This window comes from Carassius carassius, chromosome 36, assembly GCF_963082965.1.
Source record: "Carassius carassius chromosome 36, fCarCar2.1, whole genome shotgun sequence".
Lineage (NCBI taxonomy): Eukaryota > Metazoa > Chordata > Actinopteri > Cypriniformes > Cyprinidae > Carassius > Carassius carassius.
The window spans coordinates 4,098,459-4,126,102 of record NC_081790.1 but is presented as its reverse complement, the minus strand read 5'-3'; the positions used below and the strand labels follow the sequence as shown (position 1 = coordinate 4,126,102).

The 27,644-nt window shown below is 37.3% G+C and overlaps 1 protein-coding gene across 6 annotated transcripts in view; it reads right to left on the bottom strand.

Annotated features, from left to right (window-relative positions):
* Positions 1–999: 999 nt before the first annotated feature.
* Positions 1,000–27,644, bottom strand: part of LOC132116949 (protein Shroom2-like) — a 56,862-nt gene continuing 30,217 nt past the window's right edge. For 2 of the 6 annotated variants that reach the window (XM_059525866.1, XM_059525867.1), the window contains exons 2-9: positions 24,964–25,044; positions 17,215–17,349; positions 11,233–14,248; positions 9,748–9,809; positions 8,035–8,721; positions 6,649–6,996; positions 4,658–4,751; positions 3,176–3,539 (exon numbers count right to left, since the gene is read on the bottom strand). In XM_059525866.1, coding sequence (XP_059381849.1) covers positions 3,213–3,539; positions 4,658–4,751; positions 6,649–6,996; positions 8,035–8,721; positions 9,748–9,809; positions 11,233–14,248; positions 17,215–17,273 — 4,593 coding nt within the window. In that variant the 5' untranslated portion in view covers positions 17,274–17,349; positions 24,964–25,044 and the 3' untranslated portion in view covers positions 3,176–3,212. Of the gene's footprint in view, positions 1,928–3,173; positions 3,540–4,657; positions 4,752–6,648; positions 6,997–8,034; positions 8,722–9,747; positions 9,810–11,232; positions 14,249–17,214; positions 17,350–19,983; positions 20,981–24,963; positions 25,045–27,644 lie in introns of those variants that run through there. The other 4 variants (XM_059525868.1, XM_059525865.1, XM_059525863.1 and 1 more) reach the window with 4 other exon arrangements.

Here is a 27,644-nt window from a genome sequence, read left to right as displayed (position 1 = left end):
CACCTGCTATGTGGCATAACTTTCATTTGCGGTGAATATTTCAGATGTTTAGCGTAGTTTTTGAGCAATAAAATCTGAAATATTTGACAAGTACACCAATATTTCAACATAATTCTAGGTAATTCTGCGTCTAAATAGGAATGTATACATGCATTAATTATACCTATAATGAGTTAAGTATAAAAAGCAAAAATAAAATGCACTTTTTTTTTTTAATATAGTTTAGGTTCTGTAAATATATTATTAAAATCCAGAGTCAGTATATTAATGAAATTGGCTGTTTAATGCGGTGGCTCTAGTGTCCTTCATTAGGCCTGGTTAAGTTTAAACAATGCTTGATGAAGGTTGCATGACAAAAATGTTGCATTAAAATATGATTTACAAGCTATAGCAGTGTGTGGGATTCATTTATTTTTGTTAGGAATAAAACCGCTGAAATATGAATGTTTAATTAAAACAATTCTATTAATATACTAATATGCTAAGTGTCCCTTCAGCATTATCAGTTAGAATTCACAAAACTGCAAAGAATGTAACCGCAAAACAATGAGGTTGTATTTAAAAAATAGATTTATTTTGCCTTCCAATTGTGCTCTTTTTGCTTTTAAACAGTGTAAAGCATGGCTGAACCGTTTCTTCAGATTAGCCCCATCAAAAAACGAAACAATTGCATGTGCATCGGTTCACAACAGCAGTTCTGCCTCTTATACAAGAACAGTCTGATATAAATGCTTCTAATACGAGCATCTAGTTTGCTGCTATTTCGGCCTACATACAGATGTGCAGGAGTTAGATATTTCGTAAATAAAGATGTTCTCCAAATAAAAAACAACCACAAATTCAAATAAAATAAAACATACTGGCAAAATATTTTGGGCATGTGCATTGTGATCCAAACCAAGAAGTAAAAAACACCCTGCATGAAGCTGAGTTGTGAATAATATTCAGTTTTAATGGAATTTTTGCATCCTAATCAATATCGAAACCAAGTACTGAACCATCATTATTTTTTCTGATTTAGGTATAATAGCACCTGTTAAAGCCGTCCAAAAACACCCTTGCTAGTCATATGCTTACAAAAATACAATATCTATTCTGCTTTTTAACCATCTAGATTTTCAAATCACGAGGGGATTGAGTATGTACAGCAACGTACAGAGTACAAAATAGTTTCTAAACCACGTAAAATCATAAATAATCAGCTGTCGCTTTTATCGACGGCAGGAATTTCAAATAGAGCGAAAGTGTTTGCGTGTTCAATAGTTTCTTGTCTTTGTGACGTCATAGTGGTTCACGTGTTCCAAGGTGCTCAGGGCTGGAAATGATTTGTGTTTCGGCCAATCACAACGAGGCATTCGGTGCCATTGAATTAGCATTGTGCTTCAGTGTTGTGCTATATGTGTAGTATGTAGTGTGAATGCACTGTGCATTTGTCTAGTGTAGATAAACCACAGTTCTGGTCTTCCACACTTTAAAAAGTCAGAAATAGTCTCCTTCATTTAAGGCACTTCTTAGTGTGCATTGCATTTATTCTGATTCGTCCTCGGCTGCAAGTGATGCCATTCTATGATGGGCGGAGTCAGAGTGAGGTCACAGTGGTGGGACGTGGCAAGTGGGTGGAGTTAAAACAATGTGCTGTTTGGGGGGCGGAGTCATTGTTCTGTGGGCGGGACTCAAGGGGGAGGGTCTCCTCCAGCCTCTGTACTTGCTCCTCCCCCTGCCTTATGAGCTCGTCCAGGTGGCGCTGGCGAATCAGAAGGGCAGGTTTGATGCGGATGTAACGCTGATAGTCGCGCAGCTGCGGGCCGCTCAGGTAACCCGCCAGAATGTCTAGAACCACTCGCTCGCGCCGGTCCAGGTTTTCCTTCAGCTCGCAAGCGTCTTCCTGTTGACTGCACAACTGCTTCCTCTTCAGCTGCAGCGATTCCTGCAGACACACACAAACATATCAGAAATTAATTATTTTATTCAGTGAGGACGCATTAAATTTACCTTCATATCTATCCCAGTACTAAACCACAGTGTGTGTTTATGTGCGTGATGTTGGCGTCTCCCACAGGCAAAGTGTTTATGATGCTGTAATGTTCTCTAATCGTTGTTTTGGACATATTCATTTAAAGCAGGATGGGTAAAAGTGGGTCTCTGCAGGGCAGAAGAGACTGATTGCATTACAAACCAGATCCTTGTTTGTTCACTGGCGTATTAAAGCAGATAATCCCATTTTCCTTGTTCTTTTGAAACGTTTAATGATTTATAACATGCCTGATCATATCGGTCTGAAGTTTTATGCACCACATTTCAGTGCAAATTGTTTTGTAAACCTGTAATGCAGATCATTAGTAACACCAATTAGCAAAAGCATTGTTTGCAAGGATGTGACAGCACTGAATATAATGGATCGACAGCAGCAGGACATTTTTGGCTTTGCTTTTTGCCGTACCTTTAAGACATCATATTAGCATAAAAATTTATCACTAATTATTTTTCATTACTGTCCATCTCATACTGGAAAAAAAACAGTGTTTACATACAAATCTCAGTTACAGTAGCAAAAATGTCCCATTTAGGTCTAAACATTATTTTACTATAATTATAAAGTTATATATAATATATTTACAATTCACACATTTTTTATTTTACATTTAATTATTTTGTAGTATAATTAAAATACTATATTTTTGTATATTTTAAAATAGATTTGAATTATATTTTCCCTTATTTTAATCAAATGTTTAGTCAGTTTGTTGTGTTTATTTTTATTTATTTATTTTTTAATAATTATAATGTATAGTAATATAGTCATTAATTGTTGTGCATCATGAAAATGAGAAATGTTGTTTTGGCAACTATCCAAAATGATTTAATTTATAGTTTCTTATATATTTTATAATACATTTCAGAATGTACAAAAATGGATAAAAATAAATCAATACATACAATATAAATTATGAATACAAATATATTTTTGATTAGTTTTAGTGCCTTATATTTACTAGTTAGTTTTTGTAAAACATTTATGTAAATAAAAATTTAATATATGTATAACATCTTTAAAATATTTATAATTTACAAATATAATATTATTTTTTTAAGTAAATTTTTTATGATTTTAGTAGAGACAACCCTGTTTCTAAATTTAAGAACGATTAATGAAAATTATAAAAAATGATTTAATTAAACAGATTTTGGTGTATGAAATTTAGATGAATATTCTAAATCAATTCAGTGGGGAAATCTGTTTGTTTATTCCCTGCGACGCTCCTCACCCTCTCCTCCGCGGCGTCGTCGTCGTCCAGCGCGCTGAGGGCGTTTTCCACGCGGGCGAGTCGAGCGCTCAGCGACAGCAGCAGGTTGACGATCTTCTCCAGGTCCCCGACGAACATGCGGTACTTCTCTCTCTCGTTGGGTTTGCAGTGCTGCTGAACTAAAGCCTCTATGCTGCCGCCCAGAGCTGTGAAGCGCTTCTGCTGCTCCGACAGCCCGTCTCTCTCTCCCTGCAGCGACCGCATGCTCACCTGCAGCGCGTGCAACAGCTCCACCTGCAGGACCAGACACAACACTGCACCCTCAACAAACAGACACTGAAGAATGGCTTTGTGATCAATTATGTGCCACTGCATTCAGTGAATACAATATGAATCCAGTATGAGAGTGTAAACAATGTAATCACTGTTACCACACAGCAAGCATGCAAATAAAGAAAATCCCAATATATTTTAAAATATAATTCAGAATGTACAAAAGTGGCCAAAAACTGATGTTCAAACATGTTAACATAAATCTAATATATGAAAAAATGTATATATATATATAACAGTATTAAAATATTTGATTTTGTTAACTTGTATTTACTAGTTAATTTTAATGTTAAAACATTTACATTAATAAATATATACATCTGTAAAAAATATTACAAATATCTATACATATATTTTTGAACATCTATATATATATATATATATATATATATATATATATTTACACTTGTGTATGTGTGTAAAAAAAGAATTATATAATATAAATATAGATTTTTATAGCTTTTAGTTATATTTCTTAGTTATTAGATGTTAAAAATATTTACATAATGGAACATAAAATGTGCATTAAAAATTAAAAATATTTATGCATTATAAAATAAATATATTTTGGTAGGTTGCTTATATTTGGTGAGTGCTTATATTTACTAATTATTAGATGTTAAAACTTTTGTATAAACATGCCAGATCTATCTATAAAAATATTACAAATATATATTTTTGATAGGTTTTAGTTACTTATATTTCTTAGTTATTTTTAGACATTACAAATAGCTGAATCATAATGAAATAATTAAATGCTAAAATAATAATTATTTATGTATAAAAATATTTATAAAATACAAATATACATAACTAAACCTATCAAAATACATTTCCTAGTTATTATTAGATGTTAACATTTAAAAATCTTTCTATAAAAATATTTATGTTTTACAAATATATTTTTGATAGGTTTTAATATTATTAAATGCTGAAACATACATAAATCTATAAAATGCATGTATAAAATATTCATACATTAGAAATGTATTGATATTTCATAGGTTGCAGTTACATAAATGTTTAAATTATTATTCCTATTCATTTTTTCTATGTTAATTCATAAATGTGTATCTGACCTTTTTCTGATTCAAGTACTCTTCCTCGTCATCCAGGTTGGTTTCCATTTTTCTTGGAGCAGTTTGACAGGGAGTATCTGGACCATCCTGAGCCCTAATGGAGGTCAAACACAACAAACGAGTTTTGTGAAAAATGAGTTTTACTCCTGAATGCCCTATTTAGTCAGATAGAGGAACAGAGAATGGCTAAAATCCACATTCCCCGTGTCAAACAGAGCACACGTAATTACACGTTTAGTTCAACGACTCAACAGAACAAACACAAGCCACATATAACCAGGCATAAACCTGTTTTAAAAGTGTTAGATGTTTTAAAACGATTTACTGTGCTGTTACTACAGTACATGCAGTAAATAAATGGATAAACCAATTTAAGCATAATAAAAAGCAAAATGCAAAAAACAAGCTATTATCCAAGTACATGTGCAAAAACCGTTTATATTATGTCCAAAAAAAATACATGGCAGTATACCATACTTTTCACAGTTTTGTTAATTATGTATGCATGCATAATCCTAATGCATTGCATTAAATGTTTATTTAAGAAGGAAAATTTAATATTTTTATTAAACATTATATTTAATGAGCATGTCTGCAAAACTGGGTCTAGTATCGGAGTGTGTGACAAGTTTATTTTATTTTATTCAGCAGGTAGAGGGTGAACTGTGTGTATTTCATGATCGGCCACTAGATGTCAGTGTAGCTCTGCGCTGATTAGCGCGTGTCCTCTCGTTATACAGACTAGAGAGTAAAAGTTTTACACACGGAGAGTATGAGAGACCAACTTTGAATAATCTGACAAAACTAATCAAGATCATCCGTTTTATCTCTGAGTTCCATGTGTTTGATATCTTTCCAAGCATTCCATTGGAATGTTTGTGTTGGATATAAAGCTGTAAATCCTGTTTTCAATGAACATCTTTCATGTTTTCTGCAAACTTAGATCAGTGTATTTGTTTTAAATGAGCACATGGATATATTACATTGAAGGTTTTTTTTGTATGTAAAGCGTAAAGAGTATTCTTCAATTGGAGTAAAGATATAACAATTTATATGATTTATTGGTTTATGTGATAAATATAAATCTACCAATAATCCCCTAAAAAGATATAAACACCCACTTTTTATGTAACAGATTTAGGGCTATTAGACCATTTTAGCTGTTAATATTCATTTAATGTTTGAAATTTCATTCCGTACATATCAGCCCTCTTAGTATTATTATAGTATTTTTAGTATTATTTACATACAATTATAGTATTTATTAATGCTAAATGATAACTTTAAAAAATTATAAAATAAGTTTTTTTATTATTATTATTGTTGTGAATTTTTTATCTTTGACCATTTTTATTAGGCTTTATATAACTTAAATTTTTTTTTTTTGAGTTTTAGATTTAGTAATTTTGTAACTGGTTCTTTTCACTTAGTCACTTAGTTGCCAAGGCAATGCTTATATAATATATTTAAGTTTAAGTGTCTCATCTAATATTTCTGTTCTATTTTATTCTCCTTTATTTAAATCACTGGAAAACAGTTCTAAATAGCTTTAGTTTTAGCTAAGAGTAAAAACACTGCATCCTGGTTTCTAGATATCAACAGCCATTAAAAATCCCATATTAGTCATTCAATACCTTGTGTACCATGTAAATAATATGCTAAATGAGTACAGTAATCATTGAGTTAATACATCAAAGCACCATAATATTATCATCTTAACCAATCCTGTATCACAGCACCGCCACAGTCACTTTTTTTTTCAAAGGAACATGAGTGAATTACGCACTAAATACAGGAAACGTACAGAAGCGTGTCATTATCTTTATAACAGAGTTTTCGCAATAAAATTAGGCCGTGACCTTTGAGCACTTATATAATCAGCTTTAAACAAAGAGCTCTTGTGTTTATTGTTCCTGTGAGCATGAGATGCAGCTGATCATTGGGTAACACTATATACATGATTCCTCCTTCACCATCTGTTCAACACTCACCTGTCACTCAGATGGCTGCTGTGTGACGGGAAGATGTCCTCCATCAGATCCAGGGTGGTTTTACCCGCCCAGCTGTCCAGGAGCGAGGTGAGGGATTTGTCGTGGCTCACCAGCTCTCGGGCTAAAGTCTCCACGAGCAGCTCAGCTTGTGTCCGCTCTCGTCCGGACAGAAGATGGTAGTCCGGTCCCAGGATCTCAGAGGCGTCCTGCTCTGGAGGAGCGCTGACGGGCGACTGGGGTTGAGAGGCAGCGCCGGTGTTGTCAGGGCTCACTGATGGAGTCGTGTGGGCGTTTGATGGTCGCTCAGGCTCTGGATAAGCTGCTGCGTCAGTCAGACTGTCACGGCTGCTGCAATGTGAAATGATAGGAAATCATGTTACGATTATGAGGTTGAAGGATATTTGGGGCTCAGTACAATCGATGGCATGACAGAAATGAATTGCAACCAATTCCTTCGTTTCCTTTTGAAGAACATAAAACAAAAACAAAATCTGGGTTAAATCAGGCATATACAAAGAAAGTAAATAGAGCCAATTTGTAACCTGTTACCTGTTTCAACAGTGCAGTCACAAGACATTCACAATACATGTGTTAAAGTGATTCTACAGTGAAAACTAAAATAAAATGTAAACTAACCAAAAGCTTCATATTACTGTTTTTAAATTCCCCTTGAAAAGCAAGAAAAGCTTCCATTTTATATTTTGAAACTTATGTTGTAAGCAGGACAATTTTAAGAAAATATATTTTTTAAATAGGAAAAATATATAGTTTAAACTTTCAAATGCCAAAATATATTACAAAATGTACTTGAGAAATATACAGTCAGAAAAATACATTTGTAAACTTGTGTTAATGCAAAATGTTTGTTTTTTAATAAATAGATAAATAAATTACTTTATACAATATAAATATTTATAAAATTGAAAATAAATAAAAAATGGCCTAATATAAATATATATATATATATATATATATATAAAAAAAGAAACAAAATCAAGGCTATGGTGAGGAGACTCATATGACTATATATATATTTGTCATATGGGTCGCCTCACAATAGCCTTGATTTTTGCTTTTTTTTTGTCTAAGAAAAAATAACAAAGGATAAATTTTAATAGTTTTTTGTGGTATTCAACATCGTCACAAATGCTACAGACTGAGATGAACTTGTACTGAACAGAACATTCTTTTAAATGTGACTGTATTGTAACATGAATGTGATTGACATGTTTGTTTGTTGCTCTTGAAACAACATTCCTATCACACAAATCATAAGCCAAAACCTAACCTACATTAAAAAATTCATGAGGGATACGATTGGCACATAAAATCAAGTTCAAGCCATTAATCTCTCAAAATTTCAAGACCAACAAGAAGTGTCTCTACCTGATGGGCTGTAATAGTCCCGGATGCTGTAAAGACACCTCCACGTTCTCCTCGACTGGGGGTGTGAGAGGCGGAGGAGACGGGAAGTCCTCCGTAATCTCGGTCTCTCTGATGGGCAGTGCAGGCGGTGGTGGCGGTGGAGGCACAAAAAACACTTCATCATCTTCTTGAGACACACTCTGAACATCTACAAGGTTAGAATCTGAGATCTGAAGAGAGAGAAGTGGCTTTGTTGTGGAAACCACGCTCTTGGGAAGGATTTGCAGCCTTGAATCAAGTTGTGACCCCGTGACCTCTGGGTGTGGAGGTGAGGAAGTGGCCACCGGACACGGGAAGTTCTTCAGGGTGTCTTCAGAAGTGCTGGTGTCGCTGGAGTCTTGCCGCAGCACTCCCAGTGGACTCTTCTGACTATGTGGGCCAGTTTCGGGAAATGCAATAGAGTCCAGGTTGGGCTGATACAGTCTGTCTCCGTTATTCCAGTCAAGGCCTGGAGAGGTGAAGGGGCAAGGGAGTCCCACAGATGCAGCTAGACCTGAAGCACTCTGTGCTCTAGGCCGGTCCGAATGTCTCTGACGCTCACGCCTCAACACAGGTGCATTTTGCTGGACAGAACCCTGGTTTGGCTGGTAACTCCTCTCCATATGTGCTGAACTTGACGGCTGTTTGTGTCCCATGTTCGCCAACACCCTATTAAAAGGCACAATATGTAAGGTTTTGCATACAACAAAATGCGAGCAAAGAACATTTACATTGTCAAAGAACATTATGACTGACTTCAGTCTAGCGCGAGTTTAAGCACTCTCAAAACTCCCCTTATAATCAGCTGATTGGCCATTGCATTCATAAGCTCAACAGACTCGTGTGTGTGATTGGTTATAATGCGCAACACTGTAAAAACGTGTAAAAAATAATGGAGCAACATTGAGCAGATCTAAATTTAATGCTGCGGTAAATACTTTTCATTTTAACTTTATTTCGCAACAGCTGTAATTAACCGTACAGCAGCATTTGTGTCTGCTGTGTGTGTTGTCAGTTTCTACAAGTAGAAAGTGAGGATAGTGCGGATATTACGTCATTAAAAGGGGACAATGATCAGGGGCGATTCATTATTTAAAATGTGAATTTCTTTTTTTAGTTTGGGATAACTTAAATGCATGAAATATACCGCACTCTGCAAGTTTTAGATATCTGATTCCGAAAATCTTACATATTGTGCCTTTAAAACATGCATATGAAATGAGAAAGTACCATCATTATGTTGTGCTTGTCAGGTTTCCAATAGCTGTCATTTTCCAAGTAAATTAAATGCAAATCATTTATCCTTCTGGTGGGAATTCGAGCATGGCTCAAAACAAACTCAAAAATAGCTGCAGCGGGACTGTCACTGCCACTGCCCGATTAAGGGTTGGTCCTTCATTTAAAACCATTTATGGGTAAATATTTCCATAAAACTCTGTTTCAAATAGTTTAGAACTTGCAAAGATTATTCCTCCTTAAAGGGCTGCACAATACTTGTGGAACAAAAATGACTCATGCAAATTTGTCTTAATTTAAAGCCTATAGAATGCAAATAGATCATCCAATGAACGAAATATTTGTATTTATAATTGTTTTAGTATGTGAATTCTGTGCAAAATAATATCTACACATGTTGTATATGGGACTTTATTTGTAAGACACGAGAAGTGAATGTTTTTTATTCTATACACAAACCTGTTTTCAAAGGATTCCTTGGAGGAAGCTCTCAACAACTGAAGGTCTCTGGCTAAGAAGTCCTAGACAAAAAGAGAACAAAAGAACAAATTATATTTTACGAGCAGGTGACATTGTAGCACTTTCTAGAAGAGGTGAAAATAGTGAAGTTTCCTATACCAGGAACAGGAAGTTAATCATTATTTCATGGTTACCTCAAGTTTAGAGAGCGTTTGGTACTTTAATGTTAATTTTAAACTCAAGCGCATGCCATGACTACTGATAAACTAAGATCAGTTAATAAAAATAGACACAGCATGACAACATCCTCATAGCTGAACGATGTCGTTTCAATTAGCATGAACTGTGAACAGATGCAAAGACTGAGACCTGAATGGTGTGCTTGGTTTTAATCTTTTTTCGTGGCTAGAATGTTTAGGTTTATGTAAAGCCACAATATCAGCAAGTAGCAATGTCATCATGCTGGTATTTTATCCCCTGCTTGAACCATTTCCAATTTTGCTTTGCTGGAATAGTCTGGGATTTCACAGGATAGTTGTGTGTCTACTGTACACAATCATTATCATACCAGAACCATTATCGTTTACATAAAGGATAATTATTCTCCTAGATAAATGGTTTTCTTAACCATTCCAAATATTTCAAACCCAAAACCATGACGGGTTGTCCATTATCTCCAACTCCTCCCCTCTGGCACAGAAGGAGTGCAGTTATCTGTTGCACATCTGTCAGATCTCGGACTAAAACCCAGGCTCTGTGGCACCAAACAGGATGTGAGGAGCACTGGCCTCTTCCTGTGGCGCACCAGGAGTGGGTACAAAAATTATTATCTGCCCATCAATAGGAAAGCGACTGTTCTTTTGCCCTATAACAGACAGACCACCAAGTACCATAATTGGCTGAAAACGTATGCACTGATTACCACTGAACACCAGCTTGACTGTTGCCCCAAAAATTGAAATGCCGTAATTTACTCACCCTCATGTTAAGACATAATTTCTACTGTGGATGATAAAAAAGAAAATATTTTGAAGACCGTTTTTGTCCATACAATGAGTCCAAGTTTTGGCGTAAAAACAAGGTCCAGTTTGACCCCATAGACTCTTATTGTATGGATTGTATAAATAGTGTTCAACATATCCTCATTTGCATTCCACAGAAGAAATGATAAGTCATACAAGTTTGTAATGGCATAAATGTGAGCAAATGATTACCATTTTTATTTTTTTTTGTTGGTGGGAAGAAAATTTATATAGTTTGCTTGTGAATGCTGATTCTCTTCAGTTCTGAGGGTTTTTCATTAGCTTTCTAGCTAAAGAAACTCTGAGTAAGTAATCAGTTGTAACTATCCAATAAGAGGGTTAAAATAAGCAAATTTACTCAGCCATGAACATTATTGTTTAACTGTGTGGTATGAAGTCACGTCACTTCAATAATCTAACCAGTGAAACAGTCAAGTTTACCCAGCTAATAAATGAATGTTACCTGACTAAAGCTCTCCACAGGAGATGACCTGGATCGAAAGTGCTGAGAAATAGGGCGTTCTTCACTACGGTCAAGCAAATCCTCAGCTGAAGCTGACCTCCCTGAGCTTCTGGCAGAAGGGACTCTCTCAAAAGTGGCTTCCAAGTGCTGCGGAAGGGTATTTCTGGTCAGGACTGGGCCTGATTTGTGAGATTCAGGATTTGTGCCTTCTGACTGTTGGCCAAAAACCTCAGACCGTGTGTGGGTTTGGCTTCCCCTAAGGGGGTAAAAGGAGCTTTGCATTCCAGCTGAAAGGGTGGAGGATTTACGTATACCACCAGTGAGGCCATCATATGCTGGCTCTTGCAAAGAGCTCATACTTGGGGTGGAGATGAAGCTTCGCGAGTCAGCAGAAGAGGAAGAAGCTGAGTGTAGATAAGCGCTATGTGGGCGGTTTGAACGTCCGTCTACTCTTCTACCTGTTTTGCGCTCCATATACTCAACAAGTGCATCTTGTTGCACTTGCTTCAAATCAGGTCTGGAGGAGAAAATTCTGGGGTCAGTGTTACGATTTGCCACCTGCTCAAACATCCTGCGTCTGTTCGCAACACTCGTCTCACTTGCCAGAAACTGTTGTTGAACCTTCCTGTCAGCCTGATTGGTTTCCTGAGTCAACACTCCAACTTCATGCATGTTTTCAGGCTCAGAATAGCATCGCTTTTTTTGCTCCATTGTGAATCGTTTGCGTCCACAGATCCGCATAACTGGGGGTCCAGCAGCTGGGACACTGGGGAGGTCAGGAGGAGGGGTTCTGTTTGGTGCTTCAACAGGAACAACATGACGTTCCTTTGGAGTGTGTGGGGATGTTGTAGCTGGTATTGGACTTGTACTGGGTCCTTTTCGTTCTAAAGACATGTGTTTAGCTGGCACTGGTGGAGGGTTAACACTAAGGTCACGTCTTCTGAAGGAAGTTGACCTCAGAACAGTAGACTGGGCGTCTTTAATGCTGTCTCTATATGCTCTGTTAAAAGATGTATCTTGGATGGTGCCCAAGATGTCATCAATGTCACCTTTCCCGTGGATGTCTTTTCCATTCCCCTCACCAAGCTGAAAGGTGCTCTTACTTCTTTGAAGACAGGTCTTATGGGCAACAACAGGCTGTTGTTGCTGTCGATGTTGGACATGATCACTACTCCCACGTCTTGTTAGGAAATCTTGATGTACATCCATGTGTCCATCATAACTTGCCATGCTAGAAGTACTTTGAGTTCTCCCATGAGGAACCGAGCTGTTGCTTCTCTCCAACATGTTGCGCACATCCTCTACACCAGAGAAGGAGCTCTTGGCACTAGAAGGTCGTGGCCTTTGGCTCGGACGATTTGTAGAACCATGGTGGGAGAGGCTGCTATGACTGCGAGGTTTGACTTGCTGTCTCTCAAAACGACTTATTTTCTCCAGCACGGACATGCTACGCTCACTTTGGAAACTTGATTGGCTAGTTGTACTCTCGGGACTGGTGCATCGTTGAACCTCAGCAAGTGCATTCTCTAGTCTGGTCAGGGGGTGATCCAGGTCTTGACCTCTCTCTTGGAGAGCACTAGTGTCACTGTAGTGCCTTGAAGGTTTGACCATGTGGTCACTTCCTTGAGTTTGCATGAAGTTTCCTCTGTATGTTTGAGCAACTTGTTCCTGTGAAACTTTCCCAGTGTAAACTGGGTCTAGATGGATGCTTTGCTCTTTGCATTTATTTTGTTCTTTATCTTGAGGTGGCCTGTAGTTGTCGTAATCCTCCATACCAAGAGAGAACTTTGGTCTCTCTCCTCTTGGTTGTACAGGGGTGTAAGGGTCCCTCCTTTCCTGGGGTACATATGGCACTTGTGACTTCTGAATTTCTGGGTGGGAATGAGGCCGATAAAAAACAGGTTTGACTTGAGTGTCTTCTTGTACTCTGTCGGAGAGCTTTGGTTGTGCCGAAACATGAGTTTGGACTGGGTTTGAGCTAGGAGCATTGCTTTGGTATCCGTTTTCAACAATGACACGGTCCTCTTTCACTGGTCCACCCAAGTGGTCACAGTGATTGTTGTGCTTGCTCTCCTTGGCCAGTGCTGGGTATACACTCCCAGAGCTTGGGTTGCTGGTTGGAATTTGTGCAAAATGAGGCTCAGGAGGTGGAACAGGGTAGATGCTAGTGGGTAACATGAGGCGACCGGGTTGTGCAGCCTGAGGAAAACTCTGTTTGGGTTTGGTGGTTGGGCTACTTTCAGGGCTTTTTTCTATGACTGTGTGCAACTGACCATCAGTACCAAACGAGGACTTTCCTGTTGCCACAGAACCACTCGAGTGATGCCAGGAACCCTTGTGAAGTGCCCTCTGCGACCGAGCATGTTCAAGACTCGACCAGGAGTTGGGACGCTCGTGATTGCGATATGCTGCATAGCTGTCACTGCGTAATGGAGGGGCTGGAGCCCCCTTTATGTTCTCATAGGAGTGCCGGTTGTGCGCTGAATCCCAGACTGGCCCAACACTGTGGCGTTGTGAGCTGGAGGTGCTTCCGCTACTCCCACTGCTTCCACTACTACTGCTGCCACGATGACAGATCTGGCCTGAGACGTTCCCACTTCTAGACTGTGCTCTGCTGTCACTGGATCTCATAAGGGCTGCAGAGCTGATCTCATGCTCTTCAGACACACCCTGTTGGGGGTCGTACACAGTGCGTATGTAGCGTATATCAGCTTGCTGCATCACCTCCCTCTGTGGAACGTTCTCCATGGAATAAGACCTCTCCTTGTTAAATGACGGTGCCGCCGTAAGATACTCTGGGATACTGGAGCTGGTCGAGAAGGAACTGTATGCAGAATCCCGTTTGCTGTGCAGATGATCAATGCTACTGGAGGATTTGGATGATGATAGTTGATGGCAGGAGCTGTAGGCTGGGTGAGTGTGGTCTAGGCTCTCCATGCTGCCCCGGGAACTGTACTGATCTGGGCTCTTCCTAAGGAATCCTGCCTCAAATCCCGATAGGTCTGTGGTTGAGGCACTGCAGAAAAAAACAAAAAAACATGAGTAATATAGTATTAACTGTATTTTCCAGTTATTTAGGGCTATTAGATTAAATAGAAAACATCAATGACCCAAAATAACTTAGGTCAACAGTTTAACTAAAAGTGATATTAAATCCAGTAGTATATTGAGACAGGACAATGTACAAAATAACATGCAATTAAATACAAAATTAATTCTCATTATTTTACTGGGATGGAGAAAAAGACAAGAAAAGACCCAAGAGCAATAATTTTTACTGGGATAATATAACTGCAGATTGAGATGCTGTTCTGGTTGTCAGTCTGAGCTAAATTAGTAGCTGTTACAGACTTGGACAGACAACAAAGACATTGATTTACTACTTTGAATTCATAGCCACAATTTGAGTTTGCTATCCTCGCAACTCAGTTATTCACTATAAAGAAAAAAGATTAGATTACACCTGATAAGAATAACTGTTACAATGCAATTGATGTTATTGATGTCTGAACAGTTTACAACATATCTGGTGTATTCTTCATCATATTCTTCGTACTTCCTCTTCTCTCTTCCCTGGACTAATAATAATGTGACAAATCTACACCGTTAGATCCAAGCTCACTGACTGTGGGAATCGACTACGTAAAGGTTGGAATCATGGCAATGATGCACTGGGTCTGCTGAGGCAATTGCCCTTTCATGGGTATGTGATTGCGAACTCTGAAAGCTGGCATCAGGCCGCTGGTATTTCTGCTGGCATAATTAACATGATGTCACTGACCCATTGTCAACAGCTCTGCAGTTACCCCTCTAAGAACTAGATCAACCAATCAGAAGTCAGTCCATCAAACAATGACGACCAGGTCTCAAAAAGTGGAACGCTATTGGTGACCATTGCCATAGGAACCTTCAAAGTGGTTGTTGAGGGAGTGTCATCCCAAAGAATGTTTTTTTTTTTCATTAGACCGTGCGTCAATGCTCTCTGGTCCCCTTCAAACACTCCAAATGTTTTTTTTTTGTGTCATCATTGATGGCCCTTGAACATTCTGGACTAAATACAAGATAATGACCAAGATAACAAGCGCACAAGGTTTTGAATGTTTGGGGGAACTAAATTAACTACGTCCATGATCCTACACAACAGGAAAACTATCAACAGAAAGACAGTAGATCCACTTCTGACCGAGATAGCATTCATATCTAGAAACTAGGGCTGCACAATTAATTGAATTTCTAAATGCGATTACAACTATGGATGCCACAATTAAGTAATAGTTCAAAGTGGCAACTAATCGTTCATAGTCCACTTATGTTATTCTTTGAGCTTAAGATATTTTTCTTTCTTTCTATATGCTATCTTAAGGCTTTTTCTCATTATTTTAATGATAGTTTAAGTATAACATTATAATAGCATTCGTATTTTTACTTTTTAATCATTTAAAGAAGAAACCAATTCGATGTATATTTGACATTTGAGGCTTAATACTATAGAAAAGCACTAAAAGTTTCTCAGTTACAGTGTTTTCAGCTTGTTTATTTTCATATACAAATACGGCATGCAGTTGCAACAAACAATGGTATAAATGATCGCAAATTAAAATTTCAAGGGAATAATCGACAATTATGATTTTTGTCATAATCATGCAGACCTACTAGAAACATTAATGTTCATGGACTTTTCAAGCCATAGTTTAACAGGCAAGAGCATATTTTAAATATTTAAGTTTATGCATGTGGTATGCTCGATTAAATTCATGATTTAAGAGTAGGGCTGGGTGATATGACAAAAAAAAGTGAATTTTTTATAGAACGTTTGACCTATTCTCGATTTTTAACTTGTCAACTTGAAAATGTAACTACAACATGTTTCAAGTAAAAAAAAATATATATTAACCCAAGTTATTCCAATTGGAATATTTATTATTCCAAGTGCTCCACACATGAAGTTGTCAACATGATGTAAATATGTTAAACAAATCACTTGTTAAAGAGAAAAGATGATGAACTACAACTAAATCTTGTACAAACTTGTCATATATATTCTATGTTCAAAAATAATACAAATAAAATGCTTTAAAAAAATTCTCAAAGTCAGGGTAATTCAGATTCAAAATGACTGAAGGTATAACACCAGTAGACTTTAATTAACAAGAAATGTTCTATAAAAACAAAGAACAGAAGCTTTTAGCCTTGTCACCATGATCCAAACATGAAATATCAGATATACAGTAGTAGGTCATTACAGGGTTTTTTTATTCCACCGGTCTGCTTTTCCATTGTTTTTTTTTAAGTAATCATAATTGACTGTTGCACTCTCATCTCATGCATGAAATGGCATTCTAAAAATGTGGCATAGGTTGAAAGAAGTTCAACTCCTGTATTCTTGCATTTTTTCCTATTCCACTGCCTGCATCACATCTTTGTCAACACAAAAGCATATTCTGTGTGAATGGCACCTGACTATATATTCTACTTACTGTCCTTCACAGAGCATGTCACACATGAGCGGTTTATCATGAGCACCAACATGTGGTTGGATCTTTCTTTTCTCTTCACTGTTATCATTCGCATATCGTCTAATTCTAACATTTGGAAATATATTGATATTTATATTCAAAACTGTGATTCCTCTATTTAAAAAAATACAATTGCAGCAGAATATTAAATTCCAAATTATTCAATAAAATTGTAAAATTGCCCAAGAGGTTGCAATTTATAGGAAACACCTCATGAAGTCAAATCAGGTAATAAAGGCACACAATATTATCTCTCTCTGAATAAATGTCTTCACTGTTAGTGGGTTGTTGCTAAGCTGAATTCAGTTGCATTGCTGGGAACTGTAAAAAAAAAAAAAGCCATCTTCATTGTTATATCTCAAATCTAACATGCTATCATTGAGAAATATAGAAGAAAGGCAGACTTTGTTTGCTCTTAAACAGAGGCATCAGACTTCAGGTGTGTTTGTGTTCGAGCTGCACTGACCTGGAGTGGTAGCTTTGGTGCCAGGGGGCTCCCACACCACCCTGGGTGACTTGCATCATGCTTTCTGAGTCCTGAGGGCTATCGCCCAGCTTTGTAGAATGCCAGGAATGAGGTCGAGATCCAGGCTCACTCCGTCTGGGAAAGAGAGATTTAAAAACATAAAAATCTATCCATTTCTTTGGCAGAACGCAACTCAAATGCATAAAGTTTAACACAAAAACTAAACTAAAATACAAAAACATAGTTTGGTGAGAATGTAAACAATACAGCATGCAGTGTCTTGTGTAGTCAAGGCCACTGAGGATCAAAACATCCCTGAAGATTATTACCAGAATCTTACTGTGTAAACATGAGTAAATACTGTAGATACTTCCTAATCTAGTCACTGACAGATTGAACATTTATATATTAATTCATAAGAATGGGAAATAAAACTCTGGGTAGTTGAAAGTAGATTTTTTGGCACAGAGTGCTGAAGTGTTTTCGAAACATGGCAAGAATGCCAGCATTGTCTAAAACAAAAACATTTTTGGTTTCAAACAGCGTAGAACATAATGAATGTTTTTCATATAACGATCAGCAGACTGTCTGTACCTACTGCTGCTCCAGACATTCAAACACACACACACACACACACACACACAATGCCAGTTTGTGCCCAACCAGTCTGCTGACTGAAGTGACCTACTAAGGTCTTTAATGATGGTGTGAGATCAGTAGCCAGAAAGACAAAGCCAGTATGAGACTAAAGATCATGTTCAGTCAGCTGACTCGGCAAATGTAGCACATACCTCTGTTAGTGCTCTTCTAGAATTGTGCCATTCTGTAACTCTGGGCTTGAATGGAGCATTAAAGTTTTAGAGAAGTGCTTTTCAAAATCCGGACTCTGGGGCAATAATTAAATCTGGACCCGCCCCCATTTCGTATTTCAAGAGCACTTATTATATTTCCTAGTTTGATAAATGCATGTTAAACTTGTAAATCATTTGTTTCGTTTTTTAAAATGTCCTTTTGGAGATGGTCCGAAATGAAAGAATAGAGATCTTGAAACCTTTCCTTTATGACATTTCACCGATAATATGAGTGTTTTTTCAATAACTTGTTCTATATATGTATGTGTGTATGTGTATATATATTTATATACACACACACACACACACACACACACACACACACACACACACACATTTTTTCATTTTCTTTTTCAGTTATTTTTTTTCTGAAATATATATACTTAGACAATAATAAACCAAAATATTATACAAAATAAGAAACAGTATTATATAATAAACCACTAATAAAAAAAAAAGATAAAAAAAAGTCTTTGTTTGAGGAGCTGCAATGTCCTTCACAAAGCTGCACCTACATGATTCAGACTGATCACATTTCTCAGGACAATGAAGTGTCTTAGCCTCCACACAGATTGTTTCCTTAACAACCCAGTCCCTTGAACTATGACCCCGCTCTATGGAGACAGATCTGACACTACATCTGCAAAACATCTGGCTTTTATGACATGTTGCTATGGAAGTGACTTTCTTGCTGCTTTAACACATCCTTTTCCAAAGGGCTGATCCTTCTGACCAGGCTAGATTTGGACAAGATCTGTCATAATGACTCCCATAAGTACAACATTTGCAATCAATGTTGAGCAAAGAACAGAAATCACTTTTGCACATCACTGGAGTTAGATCAGAAATTCTCTTGTAAACAGGAAATGTTGATCTAGAAGTAGATTCACAGTATCGCAGATACTTTATCTATGGAGGTTAATTATGTTGCATTTTTTAAATAGTTGCTGTAATGATTAATCATATCATATTCAGATTGTGGATCCATGCTCTGGATGACCTGCTCGACAAGAGGTTATTTATATGTCATAATATTAAATATTTTAAGACAGGGTGATTATCGCTAACTAAAAGTAGAACTTTTTTGTAAATTGAAGTAATAAAAAATAATACAATGAAATTAAGTAAAATAATAAAATAAAAATATTAGAATAACTTGTTGAACAGAAATGTTTACAATGGAGCACAAAAATGAATAAACTACAAATAAATAAAAACTAAAATGGAACTAAAAATAAATTACACCTATACGGCAATATATAAAATAAAAAACACTAATACACATGACAAACACATTACAAAATTACTATAAATTGAACTAAAATTGGAAATTAAAATGTACAAATAAAATACAAATATGAAGCAATATTATAACTGTATAAACAAAGTAAATAATAATAATAATAAAAAAGTTAAGTAACACTTTAGTACAGGAACCAATTTTCATTATTAACTAGTTGCTTATTAGAATGCATATTGTTTATTTATTAGTGTTTATAAAGCACATATTCTGCATGATCATATTCTACATCCCTAATCCTACCCACTACCTAAACTTAAGAACTACAAAGTGATGATTAGGATTTTATTGAGACCTTAAAATAAATTGTGACCAAAAAACTTTTAAAGTGACTGTAAATACTGCTACTAGAATTAGAATTAGAAATGGAATTACAGTTAAAAATGAAATCCCATTCAATGAATGTCAGTGGGGTTATGATCCACACAAGAAAGACAGCTCTATGGGTTTGGGGCGACTTAATCATGACAGAATTTAAATTTCCTTTAACTTGTCAGGTTTATAAAGCAAGTAGTCAATGCCTTTCCTCAAACCCAGTAGCATTTTGTTTAAAGCATTACCTGACCTGCAACCCATCATTCCCTGGCTATCCTCCCTTACCGAGCGCTCAGCAGTTACCTTACAGTCAGTCTCAGCACTTTAGAGATCAATCCCGTGGCCAGACCGTTGACGCTGGTCTCCGGCGGCACCTTGCAAAGCGCCCCGTCTGATCTTCCGAGGTTCGTTTTCTGCTTCCTCCGCAGCTTTTTGCGGTAAAATGCCCCGAACAGCTCCATGCCGTCTTTAGCTGTCTTCTGATAAACTGAGAGTAAAATGCGAAGCAGCTGCAAGGTTGGCAGGACGCAGTCTGTTCATCGCAAAGAACGTTAAAACACGCAATTAAGCGTCATTAAAAAGTCACGATAAGAACTAGAATAAACATCCTGTCCTCGCCAGCGCTGGACAAACATATTTCAAAAACTAAGATATGGAAGTAAAAGTTTCCTTTGTGGGACTGGATATTAGAAATTGTTGGATATAAAAAAGACACTGGGATAAGTAGTAAAATAACGCACCGCAGAGATATCCAGGAGCAAATGTGAACACATGATAGCATGCATTCATAACATCAAACAAAGACTGGCCTCTGTGTGCATCTTCCTCTCTTCCTTTCCTTTCTCCCTCTTCATCATCGTGATCATCCACGTGATCCCAGACAAGTCAACAAGCTTATCCATGCCCAGAAGGCATTATGGGAACAGGAAGGCCATAGTTGGGGTGTGTCGCAGGGTTGCTTTCATGTGTCGCTGACAGCCGTCTCCGGGCCTGCAGGGAATACGGGCAGGTGTAATAGCACAGGTGTCTTCACTTGTCTGCAGAACAAGGCCACTGGACGCGAACGACGTGGTGACATATTGACTCCGTTCACCCTCAGAAGAACCTGTGGTTTTACATCACCCGAGTACAATACCTGCTGATTTCCATGGCATCCCATCATTCCCAGGAGAGACGCTTCACATTGCGCTCTCATGGTAACCTGACTCCTAGGGAATCCAAAGGGTCTTACCCACACAAAAATCCCAAAACCGTCTCTCTCGGGCCTTCTCGTCGCCTCCCTGGCTGGGCCAGACTGCAGAGGGTGTGTCCTGCTGAAGAAACCTTATCTGATCCCTGGGAACGCGGCTCGTCAACTGCAGTAATCTGTCTGATCTGAGAGGAAGCTGAAATTGGAGAACTGGATTAGGCGGGAATGGTGGGCTTCGAGAGGAGGTGGAGATGCTCGCTAAATACTGTCTGTCTAGAGAGGTGTCTGTTAGATATAGTAGTGATGGAGGACATCACAATTTGCATACTTCCATGCACTAAACGTACATTGACGGTGATGGAGCAGCATGTAATTTCATTATGTATACAGGTATATATACACAACACCGTTCATTTTTATTGTTGTTTTTTTCTAAAGAAGTTTCCTATGTTCACAATAACTGTTTTAGGGCTGTACGATTAATCAAAATTAGATTGCAAAGGCAATAAATCAAGATAAGGCAGAAGCTGCGATTGTCATGCGTATCTTTCAGTGAAGCACGGTTCTGTGATCAGTAGTAAATCTCCATCCGAAGCCAAGAGGGCGCTCTCGTGCTGAAACTCCAAATAAACCTCGCAGAAGAAACCCAGGAGATCCCTACAGAGGCTGCTGAATAAACAGAAGAGTTAACTGCTTTCATTAATTCAACGTGACTAATAAACACATGATTATGACAATATAAGGTTTATCTGAGTTCGTCTTATTAGAATTATTCTTATAATAAAGTATATAATAATGCAATATTAATTAACATAGCCTTTATCACTGCTTAGAACACTGAAATGTGTTGCATGCCTTATTCTGTGTAAGAAGCCACATCATCTCAAAAAAGGGATTATTTCAAACACTCGACTGACGTGATGAAGTCACTTATGAAGTGAGTTTGGAGTAAAAACATGTTATTAAATGTGTAAAATTTTCATGTGCTTTCAGATGGAGCGGCATTTACTACACAGAGCCATTGTTCACTGCCTAGCTATGCAAATAGCTTTCATAATCGCAGAATGATTTCTTTGATTTGATAATCGCATGATTAAATCGTCTGCGATAATGATATTGTGTAGCTTGTCATTGGCCAGTGAAATACGACACTTTTTGTAGTAAACGCTGCTTACTTCCAACGACAGAACCGGCTTTACTGACGACATACGTATGACAATCGTGCAGCCCTAAACTGTATTTATTTTATCAAAAATACAGTAACATTGTGAAATAAGACAACTTACAATTACAATTTCATGTTGATATACTTTAAAATTAGATTTTGATGGCAAAGCTGAATTTTTAATGTCACATGATACTTCAGAAATCATTTTAATATGCTGATTGTTGTACTGCTTCATTCTTGTGGATTTCTTTTTCAAAATGCTATGATGGATAGAAAGTTCAAAAGAACAGCATTTATTTTAATTTCTTTTTTTCCCCAGTAAAAATGTGTTCAGTGTTTTCAATGTTAAATGACTGGGATGCAACCTTACATCTGGATGGGATCTTTAAGCTGACATGGTTCATCAGACTGAAGCTATCCAGGGGGAGACAGGTTGTGTTATTAATGCATGTCACTGTGGGATTATGGGAAATCCTACTTCGGAGTGTGCGAATAACATTGGAATGTTCACAATCCAGGAACACGGAGCAAAACACACATGACAGATGAACTGCGAGTGAACTAGACGTTATTAAGATCCTAAAAGAAGCTTCTTCTAAGAACTGACTACAGTGTTACAGAGAAAACCAAGTGAAATAGAAAGATGAAAGAGAATTTAAGATGCCAGAGTTTTGAATCTTCATCCCAAGGCACTTTAGACTCACTTCCTGTAATCATTATCTGCATACCTAATGTATGTGCACAGTAACGCGTACATGCATGTAAATAACTGCTCTAAACTGTTGGGTGGGCCTGGAACACAGCTGTCTTAGTTCCAATGCGATTCATGTTTTATTTTATTTTTTTACACACCAAACATCTAAAAATGGTCAAATCACTCTATAAAAGTCTAATCAAAGCACCAATAGCTGCAGTAACAGATCGCCTAAACGTATGTGTGGCGTTTCAACATCCATGAATGCATGTTCAGAGCACAGACGTGAGTGGAGCATCCAAAGCAAGCACTCAAACTAGGAAATCTCACAAATCTGGCGGGTTTGAGGATGGCAACTAAACACAGACTAAATTAAGTCATGTTCAGTATCTGTGTTTAGATGAGAAGGGCGGGAATATTGTGCACGCTATCTGGCGCTGGGTCTTTGGGACGATCAGCGCGCCATCTGACGGACCAATGCAAAATAAATTTCCTTTCTCATGTATTTATGTATTTGAAATTACAGTATATTGTATAATATGATTCAATTTTCAAATCACATTTACTATGCAATCACATTATAATTGCTGTTATTAGTGTTCATCGTTTGGTTGACTGTGTCTTGTATACATATTTCTGAAAATTCCTGTCATATGCACATAAAACTGACAGTCACCATTTATAAGCTACCACTAAATATTGTAGAAACTTAATTTTCTGTAAAGTTCCTTTACAATGATTTGTATCGTAAAAAGCTTGAATTGAATTAAATGTTAAATGTCAGAAGTTTTGAGGTTGTTTGTTTTTTAAATAAATCTCTTCTGCTCACCAAGGCTGGATTTATTTGATTAAAAATACAGAAGAATCGGTATAAAATTGTGAAATATTATTACAAATTCAAATAACAGTTTTCTATTTGTATATATTTTGAAATGTGTTTTATTTCTGTGATGCAAAGCTAAATTTTTCAGCATCATTACTCCAGTTCTCAGTGTCACATGATCCCTCAGAATACATTCTAATATGCAGATTTGCTGCTCTAGAAACATTTCATTTATTATTATCAATGTCGAAAACTGTTGTGCTGCTTAATATTTTCTGTGGAAAGATTATTTTCAGAATTCTTTGGTGTATAGAAAGTTACAAAGAACAGCATTTAGTTGAAATAGAACTCTTCTTTAACATAAATTTACTTTCACTTCTGATCATTTTAATGCATCATTGCCGTATAAAAGTATTCAGTCCTTTAAAAAAAATCTTACAGACCTTTGAACTTTTGTACTGAACTGATTCTTGTACAAAAATTGGACATATAAACTGCTTGATGCCAACTTGGTCCCTGTTTTAATCTTTTTAATCTTTTGCATCTTTTAGCCTGCCATCATGTCCAAATTCAACTCTTTGACCTTTCCATTCAAACCTTATTCGGATAAACGTGAGATTAAGGATCGGGCCATATCATTATTTATAGTTTCTGTACACAGTACACAGAGAGAAAAAGGGAAAAGTTCATTTCAACAGCAAAATCTTGCAGTTCTCCAAAAATCCCCCTGAAAACCCCATAAACAACCTAATACTAGTGGATTTAGAGTAAACTGAGACAGGATGTACTGATGTGAACGACTGGGAACCATAAACCCAAATCCACTTCAATACTTCCTCTTCCTGTGAGAGACACATTCATTTCCTGTTTCAAAAATAAAAGCCAAGATTCTGTTTCCTTGGAAATGGCTCAGAGAAATGACCTTGTGCGCAGATCAGGAGTATTATAGTCAACTAAAACTAAAAAGCATTTGTATTGCTTTAAAATGTATTTATAAATTTTTTAATTTCAGCCAGTTAACATTTCTAATTTTCATTTAGTTTAACGTGATGCACTACATGTATTAAATTAAAAAATGAATTCAAATTATTAAAGGTATAGTTGACCCAAAAGTGTCATCATTTACTCACCCTCATGTCGTTCCAAACCTCTACGAGTTGCTTTCTTATGTTGAATGTAATAGAAGATATTTTGAAAATTGCTGGTAATAAAACAGTTGGTGGTTCCCATTGACTTCTATAGTAGGAAAAATACTATGGAAGTCAATGGGAACCACCAACTGTTTGATTACCAGCAATCTTCAAAATATCTTCTTTTTGGGTGAATTATCCCTTTAATAAAAACGATAAAAGTATCTCAATAATACTAAAGCAAACACAAAGATCAGCAGCGGGTTCACACAAGCACACCTGTTTTTGATGCGTAGTTTGACTCCACTGCATCTGCAGTCTCTGGAAGGACTGAGAGGACGCGGGTCAGAACAGAACTCTCTACAAACACAAACAAACATTTAGATTAGACATGGATTCTTTAGAAATCACAAAGCAGTTAAAGCACTCGTATCTTGGAAAACAAAAGCTTTTTGTTTTTTTAATAAAACCAGTATGATGCATGATCAAATGTCGGTAACTAATCTAAACGTCCTGTTGTGTTCTCTCAGACTATTTAACTGAAACTTTAAGCACTTGTTCAGAGATTGTCTTGGTTATTACATCACAACCATGATCTCATCAAGATAAAAACAGGTCAACAACAAATCTGAGTCATAGGTGAACGCCTTCTAAAAAATGCATCTGAAGGACATGACTAAAGCGGCCTAATTCAACAGGGCTTGACGAGGCGATCGCAAAAATTTGTAATTTCGCACATCCCTAGTCTAGACGGTATGAGTGCATCAGTTACTGTGTAAATGACACGTGTCTGTTTGTCTTTAGATCATGTATTTTTGCAGAATCTGTGTGTGTCAGAGAGAGGACGAGTCTCTGACTCTTTTTACACGTCCACGTGACTGTATTATATGGACTCTTGGGTTTGACTCAGTTCAAATGTTGTTGTTGTGGCCGTATTTGACAAAGGAGGCACCGTCCAGTCCATTCACCACATGCTCACATGGATGCTGTACACAAGAGAATTTTTAACCTGAAGGACAGGATACAATAAAGCCAAGATCTCTTTCATGTCTTAATGCGCTTAAACTGTCAAATACACATTCATGTTAAAAAAAACATATGGGTTACAAAAACAGTCAGTTGTCTGTGAAGGTAAACTGCTTGGAAAGAAATCTCAGGTTTATACTAGATCTGTGTGACAGCAGCAATATACAGTAAATAAATTAATAAATCCACTACTTTAGTGACTGGAAACATAAAAAACAGAGGTGTTAATTATAGGACCTAAAAACTCTGCTTGTAATAACCTAGAACACTGTCTAAGACTTGATGGTTGCTCTGTCAATTCTTCGTCATCAGTTAGGAACCTAGGTGTGCTATTTGATCGCAATCTTTCCTTAGAAAGCCACGTTTCTAGCATTTGTAAAACTGCATTTTTCCATCTCAAAAATATATCTAAATTACGGCCTATGCTCTCAATGTCAAATGCAGAAATGTTAATCCATGCATTTATGACCTCAAGGTTAGATTATTGTAATGCTTTATTGGGTGGTTGTTCTGCACGCTTAGTAAACAAACTACAGCTAGTCCAAAATGCAGCAGCAAGAGTTCTTACTAGAACCAGGAAGTATGACCATATTAGCCCGGTCCTGTCAATACTGCACTGGCTCCCTATCAAGCATCGCATAGATTTTAAAATATTGCTTATTACTTATAAAGCCCTGAATGGTTTAGCACCTCAGTATTTGAATGAGCTTCTTTTACATTATAATCCTCTACGTCCGCTACGTTCTCAAAACTCAGGCAATTTGATAATACCTAGAATATCAAAATCAACTGCAGGCGGCAAATCCTTTTCCTATTTGGCGCCCAAACTCTGGAATAACCTACCTAACATTGTTCGGGAGGCAGACACACTCTTGCAGTTTAAATCTAGATTAAAGACCCATCTCTTTAACCTGGCATACACATAACATACTAATATGCTTTTATTATCCAAATCCGTTAAAAGGATTTTTAGGCTGCATTAATTAGGTAAACCGGAACCGGAAACACTTCCCATAACACCCTATGTACTTGCTACATCATTAGAAGAATGGCATCTACGCTAAAATTAGTCTGTTTCTCTCTTGTTCCGAGGTCACCGTAGCCACCAGATGCAGTCTGTGTCCAGATCAGAGGGTCACTGCAGTCACCCGGATCCAGTACGTATCCAGACCAGATGGTGGATCAGCACCTAGAAAGGACCTCTACATCCCTGAAAGACAGCGGAGACCAGGACAACTAGAGCCCCAGATACAGATCCCCTGTAAAGACCTTGTCTCAGAGGAGCACCAGGACAAGACTACAGGAAACAGATGATTCTTCTGCACAATCTGACTTTGCTGCAGCCTGGAATTGAACTACTGGTTTCGTCTGGTCAGAGGAGAACTGGCCCCCAAACTGAGCCTGGTTTCTCCCAAGGTTTTTTTCTCCATTCTGTCACCGACGGAGTTTCGGTTCCTTGCCGCTGTCGCCTCTGGCTTGTTTAGTTGGGGTCACTTCATCTACAGCGATATCGTTGACTTGATTGCAAATAAATGCACAGACACTATTTAACTGAACAGAGATGACATCACTGAATCCAATGATGAACTGCCTTTAACTATCATTTTTGCATTATTGACACTGTTTTCCTAATGAATGTTGTTCAGTTGCTTTGACGCAATGTATTTTGTTTAAAGCGCTATATAAATAAAGGTGACATTGACATTGACACAAACTGCAATTACAAGACCTTAGACAACGAAACAGCAGCCCTGAAGTCTCACTTAAAAAAGCCTGTAATGTTGACACAGCATTCCTATAATGAGAGAAGGTGTCATCACACTCTTTTTAAAGGGTTTCGAAAGCTTTAATACACCACTAATAAAAGACAACACAAAGGCATTCCAAACAAACTTTTAGTTAAAGGGACGGTGCAACCAAATATTAAAAATCCG